This window comes from Strongyloides ratti (genome assembly GCF_001040885.1).
Source record: "Strongyloides ratti genome assembly S_ratti_ED321, chromosome : 2".
In the NCBI taxonomy this organism is placed as follows: domain Eukaryota; kingdom Metazoa; phylum Nematoda; class Chromadorea; order Rhabditida; family Strongyloididae; genus Strongyloides; species Strongyloides ratti.
Genome location: NC_037308.1, coordinates 14,008,893 through 14,023,712, shown reverse-complemented (window position 1 = coordinate 14,023,712; position 14,820 = coordinate 14,008,893). Strand labels below are relative to the sequence as shown.

Sequence of the window (14,820 nt, the reverse complement as noted above, 5' to 3'; positions counted from 1 at the left end):
AAAAAAAAAATAAATTATAATAAATTATTTTTTTATTAATACAAATTATTAAATTTGTCTTACAAAAATATTTTAAATAAATGAAGTTAACAAATGTTGGGAAAGTGACATAAAAATGGATTGAAGTACTGTAATATTTAACCTTTAAAAAGAAGAATATATTGCTCATATTATGGAAAAAATTAATATATATATATAAAGGCATTATTTAAAAAATAAAAAAGTTTTTAATATAATTTTATTTAATATAAATGAAAAAATTATGTAATTATTTTATTTACTTTCTTTTTTTTTTAAATATATTAAATAAAATAAGAAATTACTATGAAAATAATTTTAATATTAAAATATTATAAATTATTTATAAAAAATACTATAAAAAAAGATATTATATTATAATATAAATTAAGCAAAAAAAAAAAAAATTTTTACATACATACTTAAATTTGCATGCGCCACGTGATATATTTGTATATAACATAAATTTTAAGTATATCAAAATGTATAAAGGCTATAAAAATTTAAAAGTAAATTCTTTGATTTTATCTTAAAAAAAACATTATTGAAATATTTTGTAAATTTAAAGTAAAAAATTCATTAAATTTGACTACAAAAAAATATAAATTCATATTTTAAGGAATTGGAATTTTAGATTCATATTGCCTAATTAGTAAAAAAATAATTTGATTATTTTATATTATTTCAATTTTTAATAATATTAGCTATTATTAAACTTTTTTTTTTATTATTAACATGTAAATATATTATTAAATATAAATTACATCATTTCTTATAACTTTGAAATAAGAATAATGTGAAAATAAAAGGTTTTTTTTTTTTATTAAAATTGTTATTATATTTCTAATATTGTTATTGAATAACTTATAAAATCTATATTCATATACTTTTAAAGTTAATAACTTTTTTTTTTATATTCTTATTTCATATAAGTAGTATTTTTTTTTAAACTTATTTTATATTCATCTTAAAATAAAATTTTTAAGAAGTAATACTAAATGAAAATTTTAATATCCACCAAATAATGTAATGAAAAATTTTATATATGTTTAAAAGTTTTGATGACTTATTTTAATAAAATCAAATTGTATTTAATAATAGAAAATATATATATATATATTAAATAAAGTAATAAGGGTAAAATAAAATTAGTTTAATGTAAAAATTTATTATATTTATTAAGAGATAAGATATAATATTGTATATAGATTTTAAAATATTTTCTTCAAGACAACTGGGAATTAATTTTATTTGAAATTTATAAAATATACATAAATATATTTAAATTTTTTTGTTTTCCTTGACCAATGATTATACAATAAATATTGTATAGATTCTTTTTCTAATTTATTATTTTCATTGTTTCTCTCTCTTTTTTTTTTCTAAAAATGTATTAAAGAGAAAGACATTGAGATATTATGTATATATATACAATATAATAATATTATTATTAATAATGTTATATGGAGATTCCTAAGTGATGATCAATTTAATTTAATACCTCCTACAGATTGTCTTAGGCAGCTTTTTAAGGCTTTTTTTAAGAAAGAAATGATACAGAAGGGTATGAAAATAATTATATCTTTTTAAATATCCATCACACCATTTCTTTTTTCATTTGTTTTACTGTTCTTAGTTTCATGTTCTGTATCTGTAGAATTAGTCTCATTGACTGATGATATTTTTGGAAGTTGATGCTTGACAGTTCCATCCAAATCTGTCATTAATCGTGTTGTTTGTTGAGAATGATTCATAGACATTCCATGCCTCATAAATGGTGGTGCTGTAGAGCGTGCATTACGGCTCATAAAATTTTGTGTTGGTATGGTACCGGTATTTGATTGATCATCATTGTGGCTACGATATTCTGGTTGTGCTTCAACCTAAAATTATAAAATTTGTGCAATAATTTGCACACATACAATATTAGGAAATATTCCTTGGAAGATTGTACATTACCTGATAATCCCATCTAGGCCTTCTAGAATTTGCTGCATTATTCCTCCTACTCCTCCTAACACATAATGTAATTCCATATAAAATTAATATTATATAACAAGTAACAGTTAATGCTATAAAGCATAACCTCATGTCATTCAAATATCTTGCTACATCATGGAGGTCATCTGCCATGCGAATGAATTTATATGATTCACTGAAAAAAAAATGGATAAATTAAAATAAACAAAATTTTTTATATATTTTTAAAAAAATTTTATTTTTTAATTATTAACTTTTTTACAAGTTTTTTTTTTTTATTGTCCTTGAATTTTTTTAAGTATCACCTAAAGCTTCTTAAGAAATAATATCAAACCTTTTTTTATATACATGTGTAGCATAATCATGAAGTAATTGATTATCAGAAGTTAAAAGTTCACGTAATTTATCAGTAATATCTTTACTTTTATCGTTTTCATAATAAACATCGCCAGAAGAAATCATACTATTATAGAGTGGCAAAAAAAAAACTTGCCAAAAAATATTTATAAAATATGTGATATGTTTTTAACATGAAAAGTATAATATTATGTTAAAATTAGAAAAATGTAAATATAAAAGTAGCTTATAATTTTGATATTCTAATTTTACACTTTTTATATATGTATAGATATTATAGTTTTTACATAAATGTTATCATAAAAAGTCCTTAAACATAAAATTTTTACCGGAAAGCCAAAGAAAATTGTTAGTTAAGTGCATATAATTGGCAGTGAGATGAGGTTAATTATAATATAAATCAAATGTTAGTTTTAATAAAAAGAAATTTGTCAGAGAATAATTATTATACTTATTTTTGACTCTAAGAAGAAAGCTTTCTCCATACATAATAGAAATCTCCATAGTTTATATTATTATTACTTTTTTTTTTATATATATACATTGTTAAAACTGTTTTACTTGTACATTATTATATAATTGTAACATACCTGACTAAATATTTAAGAGTCATATCCATGTGCAGGAGAAAAAACTAAAACTTTTTAGTTTTTTTTTTTGATAAACAAAGTTTTACAGTAATAATAAACAAATAATAATGTAGTTATAAGTAAAAATTTGTAAATAATAATTTGAAAAAAAAATTTTTTTTTTTTTGCAACTTTATATTCTTTTAAAGAAAAAAAAAATGAGGTAATGAAGAATTTGATAATTTTTTTTTTATAAAAATGTACGGTAGTAAATGTAGAAAAATTGAAATTTTTGTTAAATTTCTTCTAAAAGCTTAATCCTTTTTAACAATTTTTTGATAAAAAGAAAGCAATTAACAATAAGAGATAGTTTCTTTCCTGTGATAATAGTTATAAGTAATCAAGCTTAATATAGATATGTATAAATATATAAATATATATATCTAAAACTAATTTATATTCCTTCCAACTTCTTTTTATAGAAGAGAGATCCTAATTCAACAAAATGAATATGAGGAAGAAAAATTTGATAATTTTAAAATGATTCAACCTCATTTTCTTTTTATATATTCAACCATCTATCTTAGGGCTGTCCAAATTCCCTTTTTTTATATCAAAGAAAGCTGCGGTATTTTTTCCTCTATCATCAATGGGACAGTTTTTGAAAGGCATAAATAACTACACGGCACGTTTGGTGTATATATATTACTTATAAAAGTTTATTTAAAAAAATAAAAGGGACTATTAAATAATTTTATTTAATTTACTATCTTAACAATTTTTTTAAACTTTTTATTATTTAGTTTTTATCTTAAAAAATAATAATTTAAATAAATAAATAATATAAAATTGTAACTAAATTAAGTCATAAAAAGTAAAAAAAAAAATTATATAAAAATAGTTTTAAATTTTTTTCAACACAAAACATTTTAAATTGAATAACTGTTAAAATAACCTCAGTCAATTTATCAATTTGCCGCATACTTCTTGTTGTTAACAATAACATTTATTATTGAAGATAACTTTTTAAGAACTAGAAAGCTTTTTCAATAAAGATTCTTTTTTCAAAATTTATTATCATTCTCCAATTTATTGTTTACAACAATATAACTTAGTAAAACATTAATGGACTGTATCTATTTAACAATTTACAAAATATATACAAGTATGACAAACTCATTAGTAGTTTCAAAAGTATAAAGAAGATTCTAAACAAAATAACAATTGAGTATCTTATATAAAGAGATCTTTTTAAAAATTTTTAAGTAAAAATAGTTAAAACAAGTAATTTTATTCTTATGATTGTGTCCAAACTTTGAACATGGAGATATATTTATTAACTTTAATCTTATCCTTTTAAAAATTTTATATAGTACTATTCATATCTTAAGAACTATATCTATCTAACTATTATAGGTTTCCCTTTTTAAATATATATCTATATATATATATATTTATTTATCCCTGTTTTAAAAAGAATTATTTGATTTATTAAAGTGCAAATATTTTCTTATTTTTATTACTCTCCTTTTGTGATAAAACAGTTACTTCTTCTTTAATTTATCCTATTCAAGAAACTTAATTATATCATAAGAAAAAAGAGGAAACAATTGTATTAAATAAAAGTTTTGATAATTACTTAAGAAGCTTTAAAATAATAACATATATAATATATGAGTATTGTTTTTTTTTTATATCATATTATAAATATATAATAAATTTTCTTATTAATTTTTTTTATAAATAAAAAAATATATGTATATTTAACAAAATCATAATTAAAAAAAAAAAAACTACCCACCCGATTTTTGAAGATTTTTCACCATCAGCAAGATTTACTAAAAGTATACTCATGTCCTTTTTTCTCTTTTTTATTAAGAATAGAGAAACAATTTTTTATTATTACTTTATCAATAGAGTAAACTTTTATAGCTAAAAAAAAAATTCAGTTACAAGATATATATTAACAATTTTGGTTAAAATAATGATATATTTTGAAGAAAATTAGAAATAAATATGTTTTCTTAAATTGTAAAAGATATTAAAATTAAATTTCAAGAACCAAAAAATGTGAATAAATAAGGAGAAAATAAAGAAAAATGGTTTTTGAAGCAGTAGTATGGTGAAGTATTTTTAAAAAGGAAGAAGAAGTAATCAAGTGAAAAATTGATAAGTTAACAAAATTTTGATATAGACTTTTTTTTTTTAAAAAAAAAAGTTCCTATGAAAAATAAGAAAAAGTAATTGTTTTTAGGAGAGAAAAATAAATAATCAGTAAACAATAAAAGTAATTACACACAGATTTTGTTTTATGATAAAAAAAAAAAATAGGTTGAAAAATATTACAAAAATTATTATATTTTTTTTTTCATATATCCATTAATATTATTAGAAGATTAATAATTAAAAATGATATTTTTTAGTAGTAAAATTTAATTATAAACAATATATTTGTTATGGTAAGTTATCTTAAGAATATGAAAATTAGGAAATGGCAAAAAGTAAAAATAGTGATAACAAGTTTAACGAAGGGTAAAAGATCTTTAAAGCTATATGCATGTTAATGTCAAAAGTGTTAATAAATTTAAATTAAACAATTGTCTAATATTAAAAATAATTAAACACTCTTTATGTTTAATACATATAGTTTAATATATATTTTATATGAATAAATATATTTTTAAGAAGAAAAATAAAATAAAACATTAAACAGATTAGTATGATATTGTATCTAAAGTAATATTACAAATAACAAGATATCATTTATCTTTGTTAAAATTGTAATATATTTTTAAAAGTCATTTATAATCAGAAATATTTAATAAAATTAATATGTCATGTTTCATGGTTTAATAACGCTTCACTAATCTTTTTTCTAAATATAAGTTCAAATAAATAATTCATGTTTAAGTGATAAGCTTTTAACAATCGAATGAAATAATATTTATATACATATAAATTATCTAACAAAAATAATATATTACTAAACTTTTTTATATTTTTACTTTCACACCTTTATATTGTAAAAACCAATATTTTAAAAATGAGGTACTTTTATAGAAAAAAAAAGATGAAAAAAGGTTATATAACAAATTTTTTGAAAAAATATTAGAAAATTAAATTTTTTTATCTATAGTTTTAATATGTAATAAATATAATATTTTATACTATATATTAAAATAACTTAATTTAATAGTTTATTATTTAACTTCAAAAAATAGTTAGTAAATAAACTATTTGAATTGTTTAATTTTCTTAAGAATGAAATACTTATCAAAAACTTAAAAATAAATTTTCCCTTTAGGTAATTTTGTATCATGTTTCTTTGCAAAAATGTGTGTGAAGAAGTATGATGTTGGTATTCTAGAAAAAGTATGAGAATAAAGATTATATTAATTTTCCCTTTCATATCAAATGAATAACATTGTTTTTTCTCATGACCAATGGAATTAGGAATGATAAATTATCATATCATGATATAATTTTTTTTTTTATTAAAATTAATTTTCTATTATTTTATACAAATATATATTTCACAATGTAATAAAAGAAGGCTTAACAAGTAAGAATAAATGTTTTTTTTTCTTTTTAACAAAATATTAACTGTCCTAGGAATGATCTTTGTAATAAATATTTTTTTAACAGGTAACTTTTATAAATTTTTTAATATTAAATATAGTAAAATATTAAAAAATTTTTTTTAAAAAAAAATTGTATATAAAATTTATTACAATAAAATAAAATAAAAGAAATTATAAATGAATATTTTTATTATGACTTATATATTTATATATTAATTTTAATCTACTAACAAAGTCAAAAAAAATTATTTCTACAACATTTCTTACATGTAATATTAAATATATTATACACCAGTTAATAGGCAATTATATTAAAAGTCTTTTTAATAATAACGTGATTAATAACATGCTTATTCACTTACCGTTTTGTTAATACCAATGAATTCATAGTTAATAGGTCTTAAGAATATTTTTATTTATATAAAATAAAAATGCTATATTTATAAATAATACATATATATATTTATATGAAATTTTAACTATATATTTAGAAAAAAATGTTTTTTTAGTAAAAAATTTTCTAATTATAGTTTGGCATTAAAAAAGTTATATTTTATACTATTGAAATAAGTCATATCACAAGTAACTGATTATCAGTCAATTTAACATAACTAAAAGATTTATATAAAATTTTTTTTTAAAGAAAATTTTTAGTAAATTATATTTATATCAGAAAATAACTTATCCCATGAGAGATAAAATTATTTTGGTAATATAAAACATACCTAATTAAATTTTCTAAATTTCCCATTGGATCAAAATTATTTGAATTGTCAAAGGGTAAATTTTTGGTATGAAAATCGTCCAATGTACTCAAAGCAGTCTCGTCTAACTGTTGTGAATAATGATGAAAATTATTCTCCTCTACCGATGATGTTTGAGGTAAAACACTATGAAGAAGTGGATTGTCATGAGAAGACTTTTTTGTGCCAAAAAATTTTAAAAATCCTTCTGTTGGATCGAATGATCTTAAGTCATCTGCAGAGATATCTGCTATTGTTTTTAATGGATCAAATAATGTTGAGGATGTTCTTGGTATGGATGATGTTATTGAATCTATACTCTTTGTTGGTACTTTTGGTGGATGATGATGATGTCGTAAGGTATTGAATGTTTCTTTTGAGGATTCTGATGTATAATCATTCACAAAATTTGAAGTGCTTTCAGAGTCTCTAAAAAAATATTTAGTTAGATAAAAAAATTATTTTAGCAAATAAATATAAATTTTTCCTTGTTAAAAATAAAATCATCGTAATAAAAATAAATAAGTTAGAAATAGATAATTATTCTCATATAATTTAAGATATTCTCAAAACTTATAATTGTTAAAAAAAAACAAATAGTTACTATAAAAAAAAAAATTTATTTAACAATATTAAAAGAAGAAAGTTACAAATAAAAATAAAAATTGTTTCTTATAAATGAAAAATAAATTTTAATTGCTATCAAAAACTGGAACACAAAAATTAAGCATTTGTTTAGAAAGAGAACATAAAATTTAGTAGAAAAAAAAAAGTTATATTTGTTGAATCATTAAAATTAATGATGCACAACTTAAAGAATCTTCCATATAATTAAAAAATTAAAAATATCATTCTCTCCTAATAATCATTAGAAGTTTTAATAAAGTTTTTAATTACGGAATAATATGTGAAATATGCTATTTAACAGATAATAAAAATATTTATTATGAATAATAAATTTTTAGTATTAATATATACATTAAATAAAAAAAATTTAAATACAAGAAGTAATACTAAAATATAAAAAAAAACTATTATTTTAATTTTTAAAAATTGATATATTATGTGAAATAAACTGTGTAAACAAATATGATTATTTAAAATTCTTATATCATTTTTATATGTAATTTTCTTTAAAAATTTGTTAAGCTATTTTTTTTTTAAAAAAGATATGTATATGTTAATGGCAACTTATAATTATTGAAGTTAGCGATAAAAATTGTTGTAGATCAGTTGATCTACATTAAATATATATTAAAAAATATTATCATTTTTAATGTATTTTTATACACCCACATATTATACAATAAGTGTTACTAAAAAAATTTTGATTTTAATGTAAAAATATATAGTAAAATAAAATAAAATTATTCGATAATTTTTTAGGTTAGCATGTATTATTAAATATAATGAGTAAAATAATTAGTGACAAATTTTAATTTTATCTTAAAATAAAAATACATTTTTCTTACGCCGTTGTAATTGTAAGATAAAACAAACTTATTTGACAATCTCATCATAATTTTTAAATGTTGTAATTTTAGTTTCATCTAATGTGGTTTAGAATAAATTTTACTCACCCCCTTTCTGTCTGTGAGGTACTAATAATATTACCTACTTTTATTCTATTTAATTATAATTTTAAGAAATGTGTTTAAAATCATCAAAATTATTAATAAGATAAAAAAAAATAGTTTAATAGTTGTGATAATAATGATTGAGAAAGATTAAATTAATCACATTTTATTATAGATCTGATTTATTAAAAATAAACAAACAGTGTGAAAAGATTAAAATGAAGAAGGATTAAAAAGTATACCCAAGGATAAAACTTTTAAAGAATTATCAAAAATTTAAAAGTTATCACAAGAATTAGACATGTGGGAACTTTTTAAAGCTCTCAAAATTAATTGCCATCTCACAAAATCATTTGAGTAATTATAAACAAAAAAGATGGAAAGGAAAAAGAAAAGATGAATATATATATATATATTTATATTTTGAAAAGAGTAAAAGTTTTTGGGTAAAAAAATTTTTGTGATATAATTTTGCGGTTTTAAATAATGTAACAAAAATTAGTAAATATATTTTAACAAGAACAAAAAAAAAGAACAAAAATTAAATTGAGCTATCTTTCAAGAAAAGAATAATAAATGTATAATAAACTTATCAATTATTATCAATAAAAATAATTATAATTTTTATATCAATTAATGAAAAACAAAAAAAAAGATGCCGATAAGAAGTGTGAGAGAATGATAAGTTTTGATGAGTGATGATTTAGTTAAGCTATAGAGACACAATGATAAAATATACAAAACAAATAACACATAATTTATCATTTATAATATCTTTTTAATCCAATTTTTTTATTCATACTTTTGTATAAATATCATTTAAATGACAATTAATTTGTTATAAGTATTTTAAAATAAAATTTATATTATAATTAAAAAATATGAAAAAAAAACTGTATATAATAATTGTAAAAGTAAATACATGTTTTTAAAAAAAATTTTTTTTAACATTTCTTGTACTTTACTCCTTACTATAATAAATATAATATATTTAAAATTGAATAAATAAACATATCATTAAAATATAGTCTATTAATAAAAAAAATTGTAGTACTATTGAATCATTTAAACAAATAATTGAAAAAAAAAAATGAAAAATAATACAAAGATTTATACAATAATACATTTTTATTTTGTCCTAGTAATATTTTTAAAATAAATAATATCTTTTCTTAATATTATAATAAATAATATTGAAAAATAGTAATAAAAAAAAAGGTGTCAAAAACTTTAATTAAATGCATTTCTTTTTTTTTTTAATAAAAATATGTGTATTTATATATTATAATAAGATTTATTATGAATCATATATATTTTATCTAATTATAAAAAATTAAAAAATATGGTAATGTATTTTCTAAATAATATTTTGAAAAGTTAATGTAAAAGATGAATTTATTGTTACATATAAATTGTAATTAGCATAACGAAGAAAATAACAATGTAAATGTAATAATTCAAAAATTATTCTTTAAATTAGTAATATATCTATTTTTATTTTAACATATTTAGTTAAAAGATATATGTATATATATACATCAATATAAACGATACTATATGATGTTATATCAGGAGAAAGAAAAAAAAAAGGATAATAATGACATTCTGATAAAGAAGTGTTAGGATTTTTTGAGTATTCCTTTCTGAAGAATAAGAAGAAGTAGGTATAAAATGGATAATGGAATATATAAGAATGAATGAATGAAATAAAAGAGAGATAGGGTAAACGATTTCAAAAGACTAAATCTATGTTCATAATATTTTAGTTATATTTTAAAGAAGACTGTTGATAATTAAGAAGATGGAAGTTTTAAAACATATATATACATGTATACATCAAAACTTTCTTATTATCTTAATTTATTCTATTTTTTAAAAGAACCATATATTTAAAGAATTCTTTATACTTAGTTAATAAACTACAAATTTTTAATAAATGTATATAAAGGAAAAGGGTCATAAATTATATAAATTTGATTTAAATAATATTTTTTAAAATAGTTAATAATTAAAAACATACGAAATATTTATTTAATAAAATATTAAAAGATAATACTTAATATTATTTTTATATTAATCCTATTGACCCTTTTATCTCCCATTATATAAAAAAAAAATTAAAAAAAAAAATATATATATACCCATAAGTTTTTGTTTTTATCTTCTTTCCAATTTACCCTTTAAAAATTTGGGAAAAAAAAAAGATACACATATATAAAAGCTTCTATTATAAAAGCAATCTTCATTATTATATATAGTGATAAAAGAGTTATAGAAAAAGGTTTATGTGATTTTGTTACTGTACTTCTATATATATGTACTTATCTTTAATTAATTCTAAATCTGTTTGTCATCTTAAAAAATATTTAAAGTGAATTTTTAATAAAAAAAAAAGTCATTAATTAAAAGTTATTTATACTTAGATAAAATATATTAATATATTAGTACAAAAAGTTAAAATAAAAAAAAAATTTAATTTACACTTTTTTGTATTGACATCTTTAATTGTTATTATTAGTAAATGTGTTAATCTACTTATTGTTGGTATTTGTACTTGAAAATACATATATATATATATATAATATATACAAGTTTAAGTAAAACTTTAAGTCATTTGTTTAATAGTAACTTTCTTAAGAACTTAAAGCTATCTTATCAAATATATGTTTACTTGTATAAATATATATTATATATCCATTGGTTCATCATTTTTAGGCATACCATCTCGTCATAATAAAAGTGTTTGTTGTTATCATAGGAAGATAAACTTTTCTATACTGGTATCTTTATATATCTTTTTATAGCCTCAATACTAATAGTAAAAATTTTAAATATGCGCAAAGAATGTTGCATTTTAAGGAGGGTTTTTTGTTCCTACCAAAATTGAACTGTTATGACATTGAATGATAAAATGTATAGACGAAAGGGGGTCTAAGTTATGAAAAGTATGTACAAATGTCAAATAAATATTTACAATGAATATTTCACAACCATAAATACTTTTCAATAATAATACTAAAGAACTTTATAAGAACTATAGATCAAAAAATATTATAGATTAACATTTAAAGCATTAAAAATATTTTAAAAAAAAAAGTACTAATAATATGCGATCTTATCAATTTTAAAATAACGTAAAGAGATAAAAAGATAATATATGGGAAAATAATCTTTTTATTTTTCTGAAAATAAGAAATTTAGATATCCTAAAAAAAATATATTAAATCAGTAGACAAAAAAAAAATAATAATATATATATATAAGTGTAACGGTATAAATGTAAATCTTAGTTTAATATATAAAATTATTCAAAATAGTCTTCTTAATATAATAAATTTTTTAATATTAAAAAACAAGCATTAATAATAAAAAATATAATAATAAACTTTTCCAACTATTTTAATAATATATTCATCAGTTTTTTTTTTTTTTTTTGTTATTTTAATAAAAAAAAGTATAATAATAAATACATATTTATTTAGATGTTTTAATATATATTTTAAAAAAAAGGAGATAAGAAAAATTAAGTATGTTGATAATCATTTATTGTTAAAGGATCATTCAAAATAAAGGGTTAAAAGAAACCATCTTCGTTTTATCATTTAATAATAGTTAGTGATACTTGAGACAGTGCTAAAGATTGCACTTATAGCATTTTATGGAAAGGAAAATAAAAAGTTTAACAAGGAAGTTTATTAATATTTCAAAATAAATTTAATATGCCGAATTTTTTAAAACTTAAATTTATATCAATTATTTAGTTTATAAAAATATTTCTTTTAATATTTAAATTGATATTATTGATATTTATAGATTGACTTACTTAATTTTAAATAATTTAAAAAAAAAATTACTAAGATTATAAAATTTTAGAAGATAAAATGAAAAAAAAAATAATAATATCCGTTACACTTTTATTCTTTCTAATATTTAATGAAATATTTTGTTTTATTTTTTAAAACATAAATATATGAAGAATTGTTAAAATGAAATAGATGATAATTTAAATATTTTAAAAAATGATGGTATATATTAAAAAAAAATAAGAAAGCTCAGCATGATATATTTAAATATTTTATGGTATTGTTTATGATTTTTTTAGTTAAAAAAAAATTGAAAAGAAAATAATGGTAAGGTACCTTTTAAAAAATAATGTTATAATAAACATAAATATAATAAAAATGAAAAATATATATAAAACTGTTTTAAGAACATTAAGATTGGAGTCATTATGTAGTAACTTAACATGAATCATTAAACAATATAAATTACTACAACATTCATTTCTTCATACATCAAATAGTATTAAAAGAATATTTTTAACAAAAGAAAAATGATGACTTAACTAAAATTTATATTTAGTATTAATATTGTATAAGATAATATTAAGTGATAAATAAATACTTTTGTAAAAAAAAAAATAAATTTATATCTAAAAATCACTTACAAATCCGTTGAGGATGATGTTGTTGTAACTGTTGACCAAAACCACGACATAATAAATTATGAATAATTTTTTGTTATCCAAGTATCACTTTTCTTTTTCCTTTATGAAAAGGAAGGCTAAATAATTTGTTATATATATCCTTTTTTTTTCCTTATTATTTCAATTTTGTTTTGTTAAATATATTTACTAAAAAAGACTTGACGTAATTCAAGTTTTTTTTTTATATTTATAAATCTTTTTTTTTTTTCCTCAAATAAATATAGAAAAAGATTTTATTGATAATAAATCTTGAATTACTATTTTTCCCTTCCTTTGCACTATAAGCTTTTTTTTTTAATGTTTGAAGAATACACTTTTAAGTAATATAATGTAAAAATAGTTCTCCTGTCCTATGATATAAATTCATAAATTTTAAATTTCAAAAAATAAAAACTGCTTAATTAAATGATTACAAAACTATTTCTTTCTTTTTTTGAATTGTAAATAAAAATATTTTGAATCCTAGAAACAAAAAGAAAAAAAGATAATTAAATTAACTTTAAAAATATATACATAAAATTATTACATCATAAAAATAAGATATATTATAATTGATATTTTATAGATAAAAAAAAATGTATTATAATTTTTAAAAAGTTATTAAATATTTATCCTATACTTAAATGATATTTCAATTTAAAAAGTTGTTATTAAAAATGTATTTGAAAACATGAAAATTTTTAAATATCAAATAGAAGAAATATTTTTGAAAAAGAAGATTTGATAAAATTTACCTAAAAATATGAAAATAAGAAAATGTTAGATGGTTTAAAAATATTTTATTTTTGGTAAAATTAGATAATAACACGTTTTATAGATATTTTGTCAAAAACCCTTTATAAAATAATAAGTTATTTATCAATAAATATTATTATTTTGTCAAAATCTTTTATAGTACTTTTTAAAATTTATTAAAAAGTGATGAAGAAAAGGATGAGTATAAATTAAGGTTATGAATATTCAATTGGAATAAATGTTGAAGGAAAAAATGTATTTTGAGAATTTAATCTAAAAGAAGTGAACAATAAATAAGTTACGTACCCTCTTCTTAAAATATGATAATAGGAAAAGTTTATTTTGGTAATAGTTAAAACATTTATCTAAAAAAAAAAGATTAAATAATCATTTTGATAAGTATTTATTATGTAGAATATGTTTTAAAAATTAATTTTAATATAAAAAAATGTGTTAAAATATATTTTGTTTATAATAAAAATGTTAAAATAACATTATAATTTATTAGGTGAAAATAATTTTTTTTTTATTATAAAATAAATAAAAAATTATAAAATGGACAATAAGTAAAATTTTTAATAAATTTTGTATAATTTTTAACAAAATATGTAAAAGATAAAATAGATTAAGAAAAATGACAATGTTAAAATAATTCTGTCCATCATCTATTTTCTTTTATAAAATTTAGAACATATGTTTAATAAATGTTCATTTGGTAAAAATTTTACAAAAACGAAATTTTTCATATACAATTTAAGATAAATTATTAAAAGT

At 17.8% G+C, this 14,820-nt stretch overlaps 1 protein-coding gene across 1 annotated transcript; it reads right to left on the bottom strand.

Moving 5' to 3' along the window:
* Positions 1–1,604: 1,604 nt before the first annotated feature.
* SRAE_2000445700 (Hypothetical protein) lies at positions 1,605–13,322 on the bottom strand (the record flags this gene model as incomplete). Its single annotated transcript, XM_024643330.1, has 4 exons — positions 1,605–1,901; positions 1,978–2,173; positions 7,231–7,677; positions 13,273–13,322. The coding sequence occupies 4 exons, from the start codon at positions 13,320–13,322 to the stop codon at positions 1,605–1,607; spliced, it is 990 nt and encodes a 329-aa protein (XP_024509010.1).
* Positions 13,323–14,820: the final 1,498 nt, after the last annotated feature.